The sequence below is a fragment of the Carlito syrichta genome, unplaced genomic scaffold, assembly GCF_000164805.1.
Source record: "Carlito syrichta isolate Samal-C Ts95f unplaced genomic scaffold, Tarsius_syrichta-2.0.1 Scaffold308815, whole genome shotgun sequence".
Taxonomy (NCBI): Eukaryota; Metazoa; Chordata; class Mammalia; order Primates; family Tarsiidae; genus Carlito; species Carlito syrichta.
In genome coordinates this window covers 533,302-549,436 of record NW_007252911.1, presented here as the reverse complement: position 1 = coordinate 549,436, position 16,135 = coordinate 533,302, and the positions used below count along the sequence as shown (strand labels likewise).

The 16,135-nt window shown below is 42.4% G+C and overlaps 1 protein-coding gene across 2 annotated transcripts in view; it reads left to right on the top strand.

The window, feature by feature from the left end:
- The window catches only part of ZBTB20 (zinc finger and BTB domain containing 20), a 118,388-nt gene that overhangs the window by 90,791 nt on the left and 11,462 nt on the right, over positions 1-16,135 (top strand). For both annotated transcript variants that reach the window (XM_008065861.2, XM_008065862.1), the window contains one exon: positions 14,064-15,665. In XM_008065861.2, the coding sequence (XP_008064052.1) occupies positions 14,064-15,665 (1,602 nt within the window). The remainder of the gene's footprint in view (positions 1-14,063; positions 15,666-16,135) is intronic.

Below are 16,135 nucleotides of genomic sequence, written 5' to 3'. Positions count from 1 at the left end.
CCCCCCAATGGTAGCAATTGCAATCTGAACTCTCAACATTGTAGCCAAGAAAGGAATGAATATAACAGTAGAAAAAGCGAGATTTAAGACCGAACTTCCTGGTTAAAGGAGTCTGGAGCCTCAAGAAATACGTGTAAGAAAGATTCAGAAGAATTGCTAGGTAAGATAACTTATTCCTGTTCCTCAAATAACATTCTAGCAGTTTAATTGTTAAATATTTTTATCCAGGTGGAAGAATTCATGAGGGCAGAAATCCTGTCTCCCTTGTGCTTGGCTGCAATCCTAGCACACAGCAAAGTGCTTAGCCACAGGAGGAGTAGGTGCTTAGCAAATGTTTGTTGAATGAATAAATGAATGTGGTAGAGAGAACTGAGCAAAAGTAAGGGTATAATGTATTAGTGAGCATTTTGCCCATTAATGAAAGTATAAGTACTGATTTCTTACCTGATTTTTTTTCTTTCTGCAGACATACAAAACAAAGTGCATCACAGATACCCTCTGGTTTTTATGCCAGGGAAAAAGAAAAGCTTTGTTTTGGATGTAGGCTGCTACATGTTTTGATTCTAATAGCAATATGGCAGGTCAACTTTGTAGCATAATCTGGTGCCTGTTTTTGATAGATATCGTGGAAATAGATACTTATTTTCAAGATGCTCAAACAGATGATTAGGCGAAAGCTCTAGCAAACCTTGAAACAACAAGAAGGAAAGGTTTCCCCACTCCCACCTCCCATTTCTGTAACATCCTGCAGAGTCTTCTGCAACCCCACACCCTCCTCCTTGTTTCATCCTTTTCCTGGGTCTAATCTTTGTCTGGGGAATACAGCATGTGACTGTCAGTCTAGCAAGGATACAGTTCTTGAGAAATCCACCCCCCACACACTGTGCTCCCCAGCTCCTCTCCCGGGAATGGCGTGATTCAATCAGCATTAGGCAGAGCGGCCAGGGAAACAAGAGCTTGGCACAGAAATCTTAGTGCCCTCCTGCTGGAAGGGCCCTCCAGAGAGTTGTCTCATGCCCACCCTCCTTCAACTGGCTGGACAGTAGAAGGATGTGTAGGAAAACAAATTCCTGGCCGAATGAATAGAGGATTAAATGAATGAGAGATGAGTTCACTCCTCCAGAAGTCTCCGCCATCCCACTTGAATAGAAAGGCTAACTTTGAAGCCACTCTGTTCTCCATGGCACGGTTTTGTATATGCTCAGCTTTGGAATATGGTTGCCATCTGCTGCCAGTGCACAGGACTAAGGAAGTATTGGGGTGGGTAGGAGGACGCCGGGAGGGAAGAAAAGAGACACTTAAAACGAGCTAATGATCTCCTTTGTGTTGGAGTCTAGGTTTCAGAACATCAGTCCTGTACTTCAAGAACAAAACACTAGTGTGTCTTAGACCACACCAGGCGCCGGCACATCAGATAAGGCCTGTGCTGTGTGGTGTTCAGCCACCCAGCCTCGAGAAGCTCTAAAAGTGAAATTAAAGGAGCAAACTGAGGAAGCCAAAAGGAGAAGAGGCCAAGGGTAAAATACAGTCGGGAGGGCTCTGCAGATATGTGTCTCCAGGGTTACAGTAGTTCAAAAATGAATCTACTAATTAATGAGTTGGAAAATACTATAAATCCAAGGAATTTAAGGGTTTTTAGAAGAAATGAGACAATTCTCCAGACACTCTGACTACATCGTGAGCCTTCAGTACAAGCTCAGGGTGAAAGTGACCTGGCTATTGTGTATTGTTGTGGATTTAACTGTTGATTAAGAGTTGCAGGTTGTTGTACTAGAGGCATTGATGGGTGGTCCTTTAAAAACAGAAAAGGCAATTAAGCAAAGCCAATAAGATACAGAACATTTCTGAAAGGCAGTGAAGCCTCATAGAGCTTCCTGGCTTCCCTGATATAGTCTGTATATGTTGTTGGTTATGACACAAAATCATATTGATAATTTATATACTGAAATGACATGCCAGAGAATAATAATTAAGCTGGGATGAACACAAGTGAAAAATATGTATTATAGTAAAGTCTACTTTTGAAAAGGATTAGCTAGTTGACTATATATGACATTTAAAGACCGAGTACTGCTATCGATTCATTAGTCCTGTACCTCGAGTTGAGAAATTTGCAAGGGGAGGGAGCAGAAAGCCTTTTTTTACCGTGCGAGGGAAGAATCTCATCAGAGACGTATATAAGCATGCATTTAGAGACAATGACAATCCTGGAAATGCAGAGCTTCACTTTAGGGAGCACGAAGTGATTTCCAAGCAGTGTGTCACATTCAGTGTCTTGGAGCAACAAATCAGTGCATATTTGTTGGCTGTGTGAGCTCTGGCCGTGACTTCTGTCTACCAGCAGGGACAAGTCATACACAGCTGTGATTCAGCCACAGTTAGAATATGAGTAATGCCTTAAATCTATCTCGTGTGCAGTTTCTCTTCCTCGAAGCCCTGTGTGCCTCCATATCCTAGTGTGTGTCTCCACGACATCCCATTGAAGCATATGCATCTTCATTTTACAGGTGGGATAACTGATCCACAAAGGAATAACTTAATTCTTTGTCTTTAAATGTGAAATGATTGATAATCATTATACTGACCTGGCTCATTGTACTGTTTTTCACATTATTTCAGATTTCTCAGGCAAAGGACATATTTTATCTCCCTCATTATTATTTTTAATTAGTTTTCAGAAAAGTTGAGATAAAAACAGAATCTAACAAATATCCCATGGAGATATTGGTGTTCTCTTTTCTTTCAAGAATAAATTAAGACCTTCTCAGCTCCTCTCTGTTGGCTGTCTCGGCAGATAGTCAAAATCCCATGCCAATTTTCAAATGAATAAGGACTCGTTCTCATAGCTGGATCACAGTCCCCTCTGTGGAGGAAACAGCCTTTTAAATTCATGTCTGGACCCTGAATACGTTACTTTTGGTTATAAATTTTAACAGTTTGACCTGGAGGTTTTTAAACAGTATTAATATATAACCTAATTGTGAGGTCAGCAATAAATTTATACCCAGTCTGTAAAAGGCCAAAGAGAAAACTAGTGTTTTTTATTTTCTCTGGTGACCTTCACGAAATATTGCATATTTACTTTGTAAATGAGGACACCCAGTGGCCACTATGAGAAAATATTCTAAATAATCCTTGACACTGTTAACGCAAATATAAATACCCGTTATCAACGCTGATTGATAGATATTTCCGTAGCATCTGTTACCAAGCAGTTTAGCCTCCCAAACTTAGGCAAGAGTGATGGGAATTTGGCCTGACTGTTTTTATATCACATCACAGATTGGTTGCTTCTCCTCATTTTTGGTTACAAAAAGTGGCTCAGCTTTGGGTTCCAATGGAGCTTCAGCTGACAGGACGACGCAGTGAGCTGTCTCCTGGGAGAAATGGAATCAGGGAGATAGGGACCGTATGGCATGTGTCAGAAATCATAAGTGAATGAGCAGAGTTTGTGGGGAGCTCAGTGAGCGCATTATAAACCAATTTCCTTGGACCTTAAATCCATGTTGAGAATAGAACTGTGGCTAGGTGGGGAAGTAAAGTGCAGAAAGAGCATGATACAGAACTTCAGGGACTGGGAAGACCTCTTGGGACTACAACATGGAGACAAGCCTCAAAAAGAAGTGCACCCTGAGGTGCCCACTTATTGTCAGCATGTTTATGAAGTGCAATGGAGAGGTGACCAAACTCAAGAGAACCTATTCATTGTAAAGAAATGTGCTGGACGCTGTGAGAAATCCAGCTGTCTATTTGTATTTACAGTTATAACAAGGCAATTTACTCAGTTTATTACTTCAGGAAGCTGAGTCTTCTTATAGAGATAAGACAGGCACAAATGGAAAAAAAAGAGAAACAATAATATATGGTTTAGAACTAAATTATGTGGTACATGTGTAGGAAGTTCAGATTATTCCTCCATATTCAGGTACAAGAAACATTTTCCTTTTTTTTTGTTAAAGAAAATTCAACCCAAGACCCATCATCAAGTTGGCAATAAATACAGCCAAATTTCAGGACTCCCTTCCTCTCCCTAGAGTGGCACAAGACTCATGAAATCTGGGGAGAGGTCAGATTCTTAGTCGATGGTGGTCTCCATTATTGACATTGCCTGACTACCCTACAAAGATGCCATTGAGCCTGGTCCTTGACTGCCAGGCACTACTGTGTTCATTGGGTTTATAGAATACCTTAATAGTGGTCCTTTCTACAGATGGTCGACCCAGTCCCCAAATAATCACTTCCTCTCACAGAAGTGCCTTTTAGTCCAATCTCCAGAAGTGTGCCAATCAAGAACCCCAACTGGAGTTGTGTGCAAGTAGAGTCCTTGGACCCTTTCCCACTTGAGGGGAAGTTGATTATTTGTCTCCCCTGTAATGATATCCCAATGTAACTCTAAAACACCTGTCTACCCCTCCTAACCCCAAAAAGAGCCCAGATTAATAATTTCTTTTACAGGACCTAGATTAGGAAAGAACCCTTTGTTTTAAGTCTTCTTCTTTAGAACTTTACAGGACCTAGATTAGGAAAGAACCCTTTGTTTTAAATCTTCTTCTTTAGAACTTAATGGGCTCTGAAATCACAAATCCCTCAGGGAAGGGAGTCCATAAATGTCATTGGCCTTTCTTACCTGCCAATTGAAGGAATTGGGTGGTACCTTATCATTATGAAAGTTTTCTAATTCAGTGGGAACAAACTAGAAACTAAAGTCTCAGTGTATTACCTCATCAGCCAGTCGAAACGAAGAAAAGAGTGAATTCCAGATGGATTCCGGTAGAAATATTCACAGAGAGGGAAGAACCTTGAATAGGTTTCATGAGGGTACATAAGATTTGGTGAGTAGAGAAAGCACAGTAATCTCAGAGCTGGGGGAAAATTTAGCAGAAGACAAGTAAAAATGAATGTAATACGTGTACAGGAAGACAAAATAACCAACCTCTTGGGTTAACACAGAGATTTTATTTTAAATAAAACTGAGAAAATCAAATCCAACTAAATCAATGAAGTGAGATCAGATCATAGGTAGGCAGATAAGTTTCAGCTACTTTCTTAAACTGATTTACACACATCACTTCTATGTTTCCATTTTAACCAGTCATCTAACAAAGCAGATTTACCTTTTTTCTTGGCTTTTCCTTGTTGCTTTGGGTTAGAAGGCCTTCACTCCTCAGTGAAATGATCTGTCATGGTTCAAGTCCACACTTTGCCTAGAGAAAACTTGCAGCCCCTTCCTGCCAACAACCAGAGCTACTCTTGAAAACCAGTCATCATGTTGGAAGCAACATTTTTTTCCAGTAAGACTCAAGCAAAAAGAAAATTTGAGCATCAGTTTGAAGACCTGCTTCAAAAGCAGTTTCGGAACAGCACAGCACCAGAGGACTAAAGGAGGTCCTGTGAATAAGAAACTGTATGATAATTTTAGTCAGAAAGCTTTTTTAAAATGACACTATGGGGTTCTGTTTTCTCACTCATTGAAGTCCAGATGAAAGTTTCCCAGAGCCAAAAAGTTAATTTCTTACCTAACTATAACTCGTCACCAGTTGATGATATTTTCCAAAGGAATGTCATTCCTGGGAGTTATACTGAGTCTTTGAACTCACTGAAGTTAAAAATTTGTTTTTCCTATTAAATAAGTGCATGATGACATGGAGACCAAGAAGAACAGATTATTAAGTGAGAAGATGCTGGTTTTTATATAATGACTTTTTTAATTTAAAATTTATTTTCAGGCAAAATAAAGGATCTAACTTATTAACAGTGCATTTGAATATGTAGATCCTTCTTAAGGTCTTTCCAAAGCCAAGTTCAGACTGCACAACTCTGTAAATTTAAGTGGATCCTTTTGTTCGTTTTTGTATCCCACCCACGGATGTAGCATCTCTGTATTTTGTTCCCCAGATTTAGTGAACAAAGGAAAAGGTTACAATAGGGCAGCAGCTAAATTTGTAAGGAAAGCACTTCAGAGGGAAGAAAAAAAAAATGAAACTCCTAAAAGATGTCTCAAAGGTTTACAATATAAGAGGATTTAAAGGCATCAAACTCAGATTTTACTGACTTTTCTTCTTAGTCCCAGCAGGTCTTCCCTCCTCAAGAAGCCATTTTATTTCAACTTTGGAATAAGGGCATAAGTGTCTTTCAGAATGTTGTCTGGAATTATCTGTCAAATGCCTTTGTTCACAGAGTTAAAACTTAGCTTTCACCAGCTGTACTATAAGAAAGTAAATTTCAATATTTTATCTCACTAGGATCAGATGCTCAAAGTATAGAAATTCCTAAAGCTTGATAATACTCAATACTGAAGTTTTAACTTATGGTTAAAATGGTTTCATAAAGTTGATGCTCAATTACTTGTCAATCAGTTGATGATACTTTTACCCCATAACTAAAGAGATTTAAATTGGCTTAAAAGAATATTCAATTTATAGATAAATAGGTAGGAAATACACTTATATATAACTATAAAAAAAGAACTCAGAAAAGAGGTAAAACCAGGAATTGATAATATAACGAGGCTGGTAAATTATGGGAAAGGTGAGAAGGGGATTAGGGTTCAGTAATTACCTGTTGGGCACAGTATTCAGTATCTGGGGAATGGGCCAATCCCCACCACTACACATTATGTCTATGTAAGAAACATGCACATGTACCCCCAAATCTAAAATAAAAATGAAAGAAAGAAATGAGGTCGTTGAAAAGTTTTCATAGAAAACATACCATAAGGTCCTACATCCTTGCTAAAATATGGCCTAAATTTTGATTCTGAGATCCCTAGTAAACAGAGCCAAGAGGGAAACATGATCAATTATGATAGTCACAGGGCCCAAAAAGATAAAAGCAGAACACGGCTTTCCCTGAGCACTGAGGTCTGGGAGAATTTGATGATGAATGTTTGTTTCAAATATCAAAGGTCCTTGTGAATGAATTTCTTCCATTGCTGTAGATTTCAGATCATCTATACCTTTCTGGGTCCATTTATACTGGGGTGTTCTCAGTAAATGTTTCAATAATGAATTTGTAAAAATTCAAGTGACCCCAAAAGCAATTTCATAAGTCAGTTGTACTTACAATTTTACACATATAACCAGGCATGTTGTCCTCATCCCTTCTTGGAGACAAGAGCAGAGTTAACTTGAAATCAGGCAAGCCAAAGCTAACCAGGGGAAACTGTGAGAGCCTCTAATGCCAAGGGAAAAGGCTTTTCTGGAATTACTTTTTCCTTTGCACCTGAAAATCCCACTAATAACGTAAATCTATTGTCAACCTTAGATAAAGTATAAAGCTCTTACTTTTTGGTGAAGTAAAGAGAGGAAAGGAAATCAGGAATGGAAGGATAAGTCAAGATGCGGGAATGGGCCTGAGAATCATGGGACAAATGCTTTCCTAGTTCACAGTTTTGCCTCCCTGTTCCTCATTCTTGAAGCTTAGTGAAACGTAATGATATAACAGCAGAAACAAGGAAAGTAGAGAGGAAAAAAGAAAGGCAGGCTACCCATTAGAAGTACTACAGAGCTTTCAAGTGAACACTATTTTGTTGGCTGGATTAGATGTGTATATTGAGTTTGTATTTATTTTCTATTCAAATCATACAATATCTAAATTTTAATAGGCAAAAAACATTGAAGAGTGTTTCCTAATTCTCCTATGGATTTGTGTTAACTGTTAAAGGGTATCTCTTCTGATAAAAACCTGATTCAAACCAAATTTTGCTACATAATAGCTGGCTTCAACAGTTGAAAACTATATGACTGTCATAATCCTCCAGATTTCTGTTAGCAGTAGTAGTTTATTATCTACATTTATGTCTTCTTCTCTTTCAATCCTTTTTTTAAAAAAAATCATTCTCTTCTGAAAAGTAACTTATGTCACTTTGGGTAAGATCGTTTACTTTCTCGTACAAAATAGTATCAGCTCAACTTAAGTAAATGGGAAATATCAGCTTAACAGACATGATGCACTGAATAGTAATCATGAAACTTGCATCGGTTTTAGAGGTTTTAATTATTGAAAGCAGTTAAGAGCAGTTTAAAAAGGGATACCTAAATCTCAATACGTGGGTCTTAATTTGGGGGAAACAAAGACATCTTTGAGATTTTAATGAAAGTCACTGACCTTATTCCTATGGAAGTATGAACATGTTCATTCATGAGAACTGTATATATCCCCTAAAGCCCAAATTTTAAATATTCTCTAGGAAATGTTCCATGAATGAATGAAAATTCAAGTAATATTAAGGATATACCCAACTACAGAATTGAGATCGTAAATAGAATGGTATTGTAAATATTTTAAATAATTTTAATCTCTTTGTCCTGCTAAAATAATAAGCAATGACTATAAAAGCACATTTAGGCAGGTCCCAACTTTCATAAGTAGTATATTCCTGAAAACATGTTAGAAACAAATTTCTGAATCTTCAGCAATTGAGTTATGTTTTATGAGAAGAATTCTGTTACCAATGGCTAAAAACATGTGCTGAAATCCTGGATGGTTCCTCCACACTGTGTTTAAATAATCTGGACGATAAAGGAGAATGCTCATTGAGAAACGGCCCAAAATATTTCTCTTCTCACCCAAAAATGGGTAAGTAAAACTGTACAACTCTCCTTCCTATAAGCTGCTGACCCTTCCATGATCCCACTACAGAGGTAATGACAGCTGGGATATGCTAGGTGTGTGGTGCCAGGATGCTCTGTCTGTATTCTGCCTGCCCTTCCACCTGCATATGTGAGTTCCCCAGTGTTCCCAGCCACATCCAGAGACAGTAAAGATGCCAATGAGAATAGAGAGGGAGGGAAGGCAGGCACAGACCCATTTTTCTGGATGGAACCTGGGGACAAGAAATCTCTATGCCTCCTACAACGCATGGCCTTAGTAAGGCCCCCTTGGCACATATAAGTAGGTGCAGTAGATGCAACTGAGGCCTTACCCCCAGCAGGGAATTTGGAGGGTAAGCGGGCTGAGTTCACAAAATGCATCTTTCCTTTCTCCAGAGACAGCTAGCTCTTTCCCAGTGGAATCAGCTTGGCAAGCAGCACCAACATGGAACAGATCATCATTAATCTCCTGATACATGAAAGATCAATCTCCGTATACCCAGGGCAACAAGACACAATATGGAAAAGCATAAGAGGCCTGACTACTGCTAACCCTAATTCATTTACTGACCCAATCATCTTGTCTGGGCCTGGTGCTCCAGGTTGAAAGCTCAAGGGCTTTCCAGCGATGCCATTTAACTTGGACTTATTGATTGACCAAAATTTATATTGGTTTTAATTTGAGAGTCGGTTTTTCCTCCCAAGTCACAGACTTCAGATTCCCATCCCCCTCTATAGCACCTCACCCTTGCACTAGTCTCATTTTCTATATCCTTTTGCTCTCCTGATTGAGAAAGGACTGGATTTCACACCTAATTAAAAGAGATTGTATTGCCTGCTGTTTCCTTTCTTGCTCATTTTCTCTTGTGTGCAGGCAGCTTTTTATTCTCATGCTAAGTCCTATCCCTGGACCCCCGCAGCTTAAGGGATAGGCAGGAGCAAGGTTCCTACAAAACAGAGAGTCAGGCCCTCTAACCACAGGCAGATTTTCCCTTGGGGACTCACCCCTGCTTGAGCCCCATCTGGGTTGTGCTCTCATACAGAATAGTTACTTGGAATACAGGATCACTTTCAGAACTACAATTCCTTGCATGTTTCTAGTGAATGCCATCACAGGCTGACTCTGTATTTTTACTCTGGTGAAAAGGAGGTGGGCTATTATTGTAAAACACATGCATGACTATTTTTATCACTTTTTCATTTGCCATCAGTCCTGTGTTCATACCCTGTGCAGTTTTTTTTTTTTCAGGTGAGGAGGCACCCCCAAATACACATAATCTATGTGAAGTTGCATGGTTTTGTACAGTTGATAGGGTTGAGGTTTGGGTTTGTTTTTTTTTTTTTTTTTTTTTGAATAGCCCAAATGCCTATTCAATGCCAATCTAAGAAAGAATAGAGTTAGCATTTTCACACCATTCCTTCCTATACAGTCCCTGAATAACCATCTAATCAAGATTTGTTTTCAATGGGGGACAAATCTTCTACAGTAGAGTATTTCAGATTTATTCCATTGGAATCTATACATTAATGCCCATTGGATGAAAAGGACATGTTCACAAAAGCCTGGACTTTGCCTTGCTGTGGCAGAAACTTTTTCCCACTGTATTCGTGTTAAAAATAAAAGAAAGCCTGGGAAAGGAATTGCCTCTGCATTGTGTGCTGGAGGAATGAGGCGTGCTTGAATGGAGACCCAGGGACCCCTTTCGCATCTGTGCTCATATCAGCAAGAACGATTTAGCCTTTCATGGCTGCTCACTGCAGTGTAGGGCCAGTGTACTCAGGGCGATGTTTAGGAACTGTCTGTAAAAACCCAACTAGGCACGTCAGGTCTGGTTGTCTATCTGTGTAGGTTTACATTTGTCTCTATGGTTTTTAGTGATGAGAGGTGTCATTACTGCAATAATCATAATTCAGAGCATTTAGTAGATAACTTGATTGTTTACAAAGATGAAATTTGTTTGACATTGGTCAAACAAGCAATTTAGATTTTTCTCATGAAATGGTGTGTGTGTGTGTGTGTGTGTGTGTGTGTGTGTGTGATCATTTCTCACACAATCTCATCTCAGAAGCAAGCTCTGTCACCACTTTCAGTGTATTTCTTTTTTTCTGCTGAGAATTAGGATAACTCTGGGTCTTTGGGCAATTCAAGTTCCATTCCTCTGTGATCCACTGTTAAATGCGTAGGAAGAATATCAAGAGGCATAGGTTCTAATCCCCAACTCTGCCTCTTGCTAGCTGCATAATACTTAGGGCAAGACATTTAGACACTTTAAGAGCTTCAACTTTTTCTATATCAAAGAGTAATAATAAGACCTATCCTGAGAACATATGAGGGGGGACCCAAAAGAAAACTGGACTTATGTGGGCCCCTTTGCAGTGCACTCAGAATTTGTTCCTCTGGATCAAATGGCCAACCAAAGTTTTTATCTGGAAGTTTTGAGAAGATTGCATCAAAACTTGCAGAAGAAACATCCCGAGTTGTGGCAAACAGGTGATTGGCTTTTCCACCATGACAATGCAACTGCCACATCTTGCTGAGAGTTTGGCAGTTTTTGACCAAAAACAACATTGATTCCCAAGCCCCAGCCCTCTCTATTCACCCGATTACACCCCAAGCAACTTTTTTTTGTTGTTTCCCTGGATGAAAAACGTCCTCAAAGGGAAACATTTTGCCAATATGAAAGAGGTGAAGCAAAAAACAGAAGAACTAAAAGACATCAAAATTGACGATTTCAAAACCTGTTTTGAACAGTGGAAAAAGCATCTTAATAGGCGTATTGCATCAAACAGAGAATACTTTGAAGTTGAAACATGTAAGAATACATAGACAATTTTTGATAAATAAATTTTGGAGTTTTGGGGGGTCCCCTATATAGAATTGTTGTAAGGAATTAGATGTTACCTGCAAAAGAGTTTTATGCATTGCAGAATACTACATGGATACTAATTATGATCAGTGTGATAGAGCTGCTCCTCGGAATTATCTGAAAGAATACAACTCTGTCACATGTGACATCTCTGGTGTTTTCATTGTGACTAGAGCTATGAGCAAATGTATGTTTAAAAAGTGTTCTCACTTGTATAGAAAAAAAAATTTTAATCCATCCTACACAGAGATGGGGTTTTTATCACAGATACAACCAATTATACTACTTACTGTTTCACTTAAATAAAAGAGAACTTGGTGATGGTAAAATTTTATATAGAATCTTGACATCTTAGTGCTAGGACAGGTTGTTTCATTTCTTACATGTCCCATCTAAAAAAATATGTTCTTTAAGTTAGATGACTGAGGCTGTGCTGAAGCGTAATGGCCTAGAAATGTGAAAGTCATGCTAAATCATGGATAAGTGTGGAAGTAGCTGAAGAGTGTGCTGGACAAACCTTTTCACACAGCTTTACAGCAGACTCACAGACACATAAAGGCCAGACCTCTTTCAAGGGCACAGCCTATGGCATAGTGAAGCAGTTAAGGGGGTTAACTGTAGAGCCAGCCTGCCTTGGTTCAAATGCCAACTCTACTACCAATTGCCTATGTGACCTTGATCAAGTCTCTTAGTTTCTCTGGCCTCCGTTTCCTCATCTGTAAAATGGGAACAATAACACTGTCAAGTGAAATCATAAATCATAAAGTAGTTAGAACAGTAAGCTCTAAAAAAAAGTTTTCTCTTGTGATATGTGTGCAAGGAGCTCGACAAGATCTTGGAATTTGGTCTGCTGAGTTCCTGAACAGCCCTTCCTGGGTTACTGGTGCCTCCTTCTTCTTTTGTATTAGCACATTTATAGGGGATTCACCATGACTCTTTAATGTGGCAAAAAGAATTTGGAATTTGTTTTAGGGATGCTGTAGCCTAATACAGTATTTTAGGCACATAACCAACCTCGTAGAGGTCAGAACAAGGAACAAATTTTCTTACAAAGTTAGTGCAAATGTTATCAGTGAACATTTTTAAGTTAAACTCAGGTGGCATGAGGATGATAAAGTGAAGCAAGATAGAAAAACTAGTTGAGCTCAGACTTTTGAGCAGGTTCTCTATCCCGAGGCAGAGTAGAAAGAACCAGAGAAGGTAGGCCTTCTCCTGTCTCCTGTCTGCAGGCCATTGCCTCTGGAGTTGCTTCTCTTAAGACTGAGGGATTTGGCTCACAGGTCAACAATCAGTCCTTGGGCTGCTTGGTTATGAAAGCCCACTTATGTGGCATTTCTCAAGCTGACTGTTCAATTGTAAAGTCAAGAATGAGGAATCTGATTGAAGAATGATTTGGAGAGTGATTCTCTAATGCCATCTGAGAGGTGAGCTGGAAAAATAAGAAGCCCTAAGACCTACTGCCATAGCCACCTGTTTTCTGTCTCGGTCTGAATCCAAACACATCAGCATTATCCCATGTCTGCACAGCCTGAGGCGCAGGGGTGGCAACGGGTCAGGTTATCCACAGCCTCCACACAGAGCTGATGTTGCCTTTCTCCTAGGAGCTGTTTAATACTTCCCTCCAGCCAGTACATAGAAAACCCTGAGTGATCATACATCCTACTCCTGGTACACTGCTGCTATCCTGGCCTAATTATTAACAGTGCTCCCTTCCCCTCCTAAAAGTGCTCAGTTTGAATGATAAATATGATCACCAAGTGTCCTCTAGCCTCCGGTGTCAGTACCACTGTCTTTGACCTTTTATACATCCCTTCTTCATTAAGCCTCAGAAAATTCAGAAAACTCCTCATAACACACACAGCCACCCTAGAAAGTACTCCTACAGGTTGTCAGAGAAGATGAGAAGTAATACATATGAAAGCAGCCAGTGGGTTCCCCTTCAGCTAGTAGACTGCTTTCAGTAGACCATCCCTCTTCTGAAAAACATGGGGGTGGTTGCTTGGTAGACATCTTGGTCTGGGTTGAATTTTCCAAGAATGTTTGCATACATGGCACAGGTTTTGTTAGTATGCCATATATAGTAATAGGAAGGGGATCTATTTGTTAACCATGAACATTGTTGCTATCTATAAATAAAATAAGAAACTTCCATAAGTTGGAGGAAATGTAAACTTTCCCAGAGGACCTAGACTCAGGCCTGTTGCAGTGGGGGTGGAGTGTTCCAGAAGAACAAGCATTCCACTTGCCTTTCAGTTCTTCTTTGCTGAAATTGTAGGAATAGCAGGCCAACAGCTCATCTGGTCACTAGGCCACTCTACTTCAACTGACAACCCTGGCTGAAACTTTGGGGATTAATATGGATTCAATACCCAAAATGGCTAGGGCCCTAAGGCCAGAATTGGGTCTACAATCAAGGCCTTATTTCCCTAGGCCACCGTACCTACAGCTTGTGTGCCGCAGCCTGTCCACTTCTCCGCTTGTGTCTGCCAGGAGGGTGCTTCTAGGAGCCGTGAGCATTATACTCTCGGTGAGACCTGGGTGTCAGGAACGCAGCCAGCTAGCTCTGACCCATACCCTGTTTTGTATCTGCCTTGACGTGCTGCAGGTGACATCAGTTGCAAGGGGATGACCGAGCGCATTCACAGCATCAACCTTCACAACTTCAGCAATTCCGTGCTCGAGACCCTCAACGAGCAGCGCAACCGTGGCCACTTCTGTGACGTGACGGTGCGCATCCACGGGAGCATGCTGCGCGCGCACCGCTGCGTGCTGGCCGCCGGCAGCCCCTTCTTCCAGGACAAGCTGCTACTTGGCTACAGCGACATCGAGATCCCGTCGGTGGTGTCCGTGCAGTCGGTGCAGAAGCTCATTGACTTCATGTACAGCGGCGTGCTGCGCGTGTCGCAGTCGGAGGCCCTGCAGATCCTCACGGCCGCCAGCATCCTGCAGATCAAAACCGTCATCGATGAGTGCACGCGCATCGTGTCGCAGAACGTGGGCGATGTGTTCCCAGGGATCCAAGACTCGGGCCAGGACACACCGCGGGGCACGCCCGAGTCGGGCACGTCGGGCCAGAGCAGCGACACCGAGTCCGGCTACCTGCAGAGCCACCCGCAGCACAGCGTGGACAGGATCTACTCGGCGCTGTACGCATGCTCCATGCAGAACGGCAGCGGCGAGCGCTCCTTCTACAGCGGCGCGGTGGTCAGCCACCACGAGACCGCGCTCGGCCTGCCCCGCGACCACCACATGGAAGACCCCAGCTGGATCACGCGCATCCACGAGCGCTCGCAGCAGATGGAGCGCTACCTGTCCACCACCCCCGAGACCACGCACTGCCGCAAGCAGCCCCGGCCCGTGCGCATCCAGACCCTGGTGGGCAATATCCACATTAAGCAGGAGATGGAGGACGACTACGACTACTACGGGCAGCAAAGGGTGCAGATCCTGGAGCGCAACGAGTCCGAGGAGTGCACGGAAGACACCGACCAGGCCGAGGGCACCGAGAGCGAGCCCAAAGGGGAGAGCTTCGACTCGGGCGTCAGCTCCTCCATCGGCACCGAGCCCGACTCAGTGGAGCAGCAGTTCGGGCCCGGGGCAGCGCGGGACGGCCAGGCCGAGCCTGCACCGCCGGAGCAGGCCGCGGAAGCCCCTGCCGAGGGTGGACCGCAGCCCAACCAGCTAGAGACAGGCGCTTCCTCTCCGGAGAGAAGCAGCGAGGTGGAGATGGACAACACGGTCATCACCGTCAGCAACAGCTCCGACAAGAGCGTCCTGCAGCCTTCGGTCAACACGTCCATCGGGCAGCCATTGCCAAGTACCCAGCTCTACTTACGCCAGACAGAAACCCTCACCAGCAACCTGAGGATGCCTCTGACCTTGACCAGCAACACGCAGGTCATTGGCACAGCTGGCAACACCTACCTGCCGGCCCTCTTCACTACCCAGCCTGCGGGCAGCGGCCCCAAACCTTTCCTCTTCAGCCTGCCACAGCCCCTGGCAGGCCAGCAGACCCAGTTTGTGACAGTGTCCCAGCCCGGCCTGTCGACCTTTACTGCACAGCTGCCAGCGCCACAGCCCCTGGCCTCATCTGCAGGCCACAGCACAGCCAGTGGGCAAGGCGAAAAAAAGCCTTATGAGTGCACTCTCTGCAACAAGACTTTCACCGCCAAACAGAACTACGTCAAGCACATGTTTGTACACACAGGTGAGTGCAGCCCCTCTGGCAGCAGGGGGCTGAGGGAGGTGTCAGAAGGGAAGGGGGAAGAGGAGTGGAAGGGAAGGTTTGGAGTCATCTTTCCGATTTGAAAGAGACCCTACCGCAAGACTCTTCTAGAAGCCCCAACAGTCTCCCCATCATAGGAACAAAGAATCCTGCCACCGAAAGAAAAAAAATCGCAGAAACTCTTTATGGAGTAGGGATGTCCAGCTTGTAGAAGAGATGGCTCAGGGCGTCATAGAAGCCAGACTCCAGGATTTGAGTTTCAGAGGCAGATTAACATAGCAGTGGGAGGTTGAGATCTGGAGCCAGTTTGCCTGGGTTTGAATAGGCTTGGCCACTACTGAACCTTGTCACGTTGGAAAAACTACTTAACTTTTCTATACCTCAGTTTCCCTGTCTATGGAGAATAATTGTGGTACACCTTCCTTACAGTGCTGTTTGGAGAATTATTAATT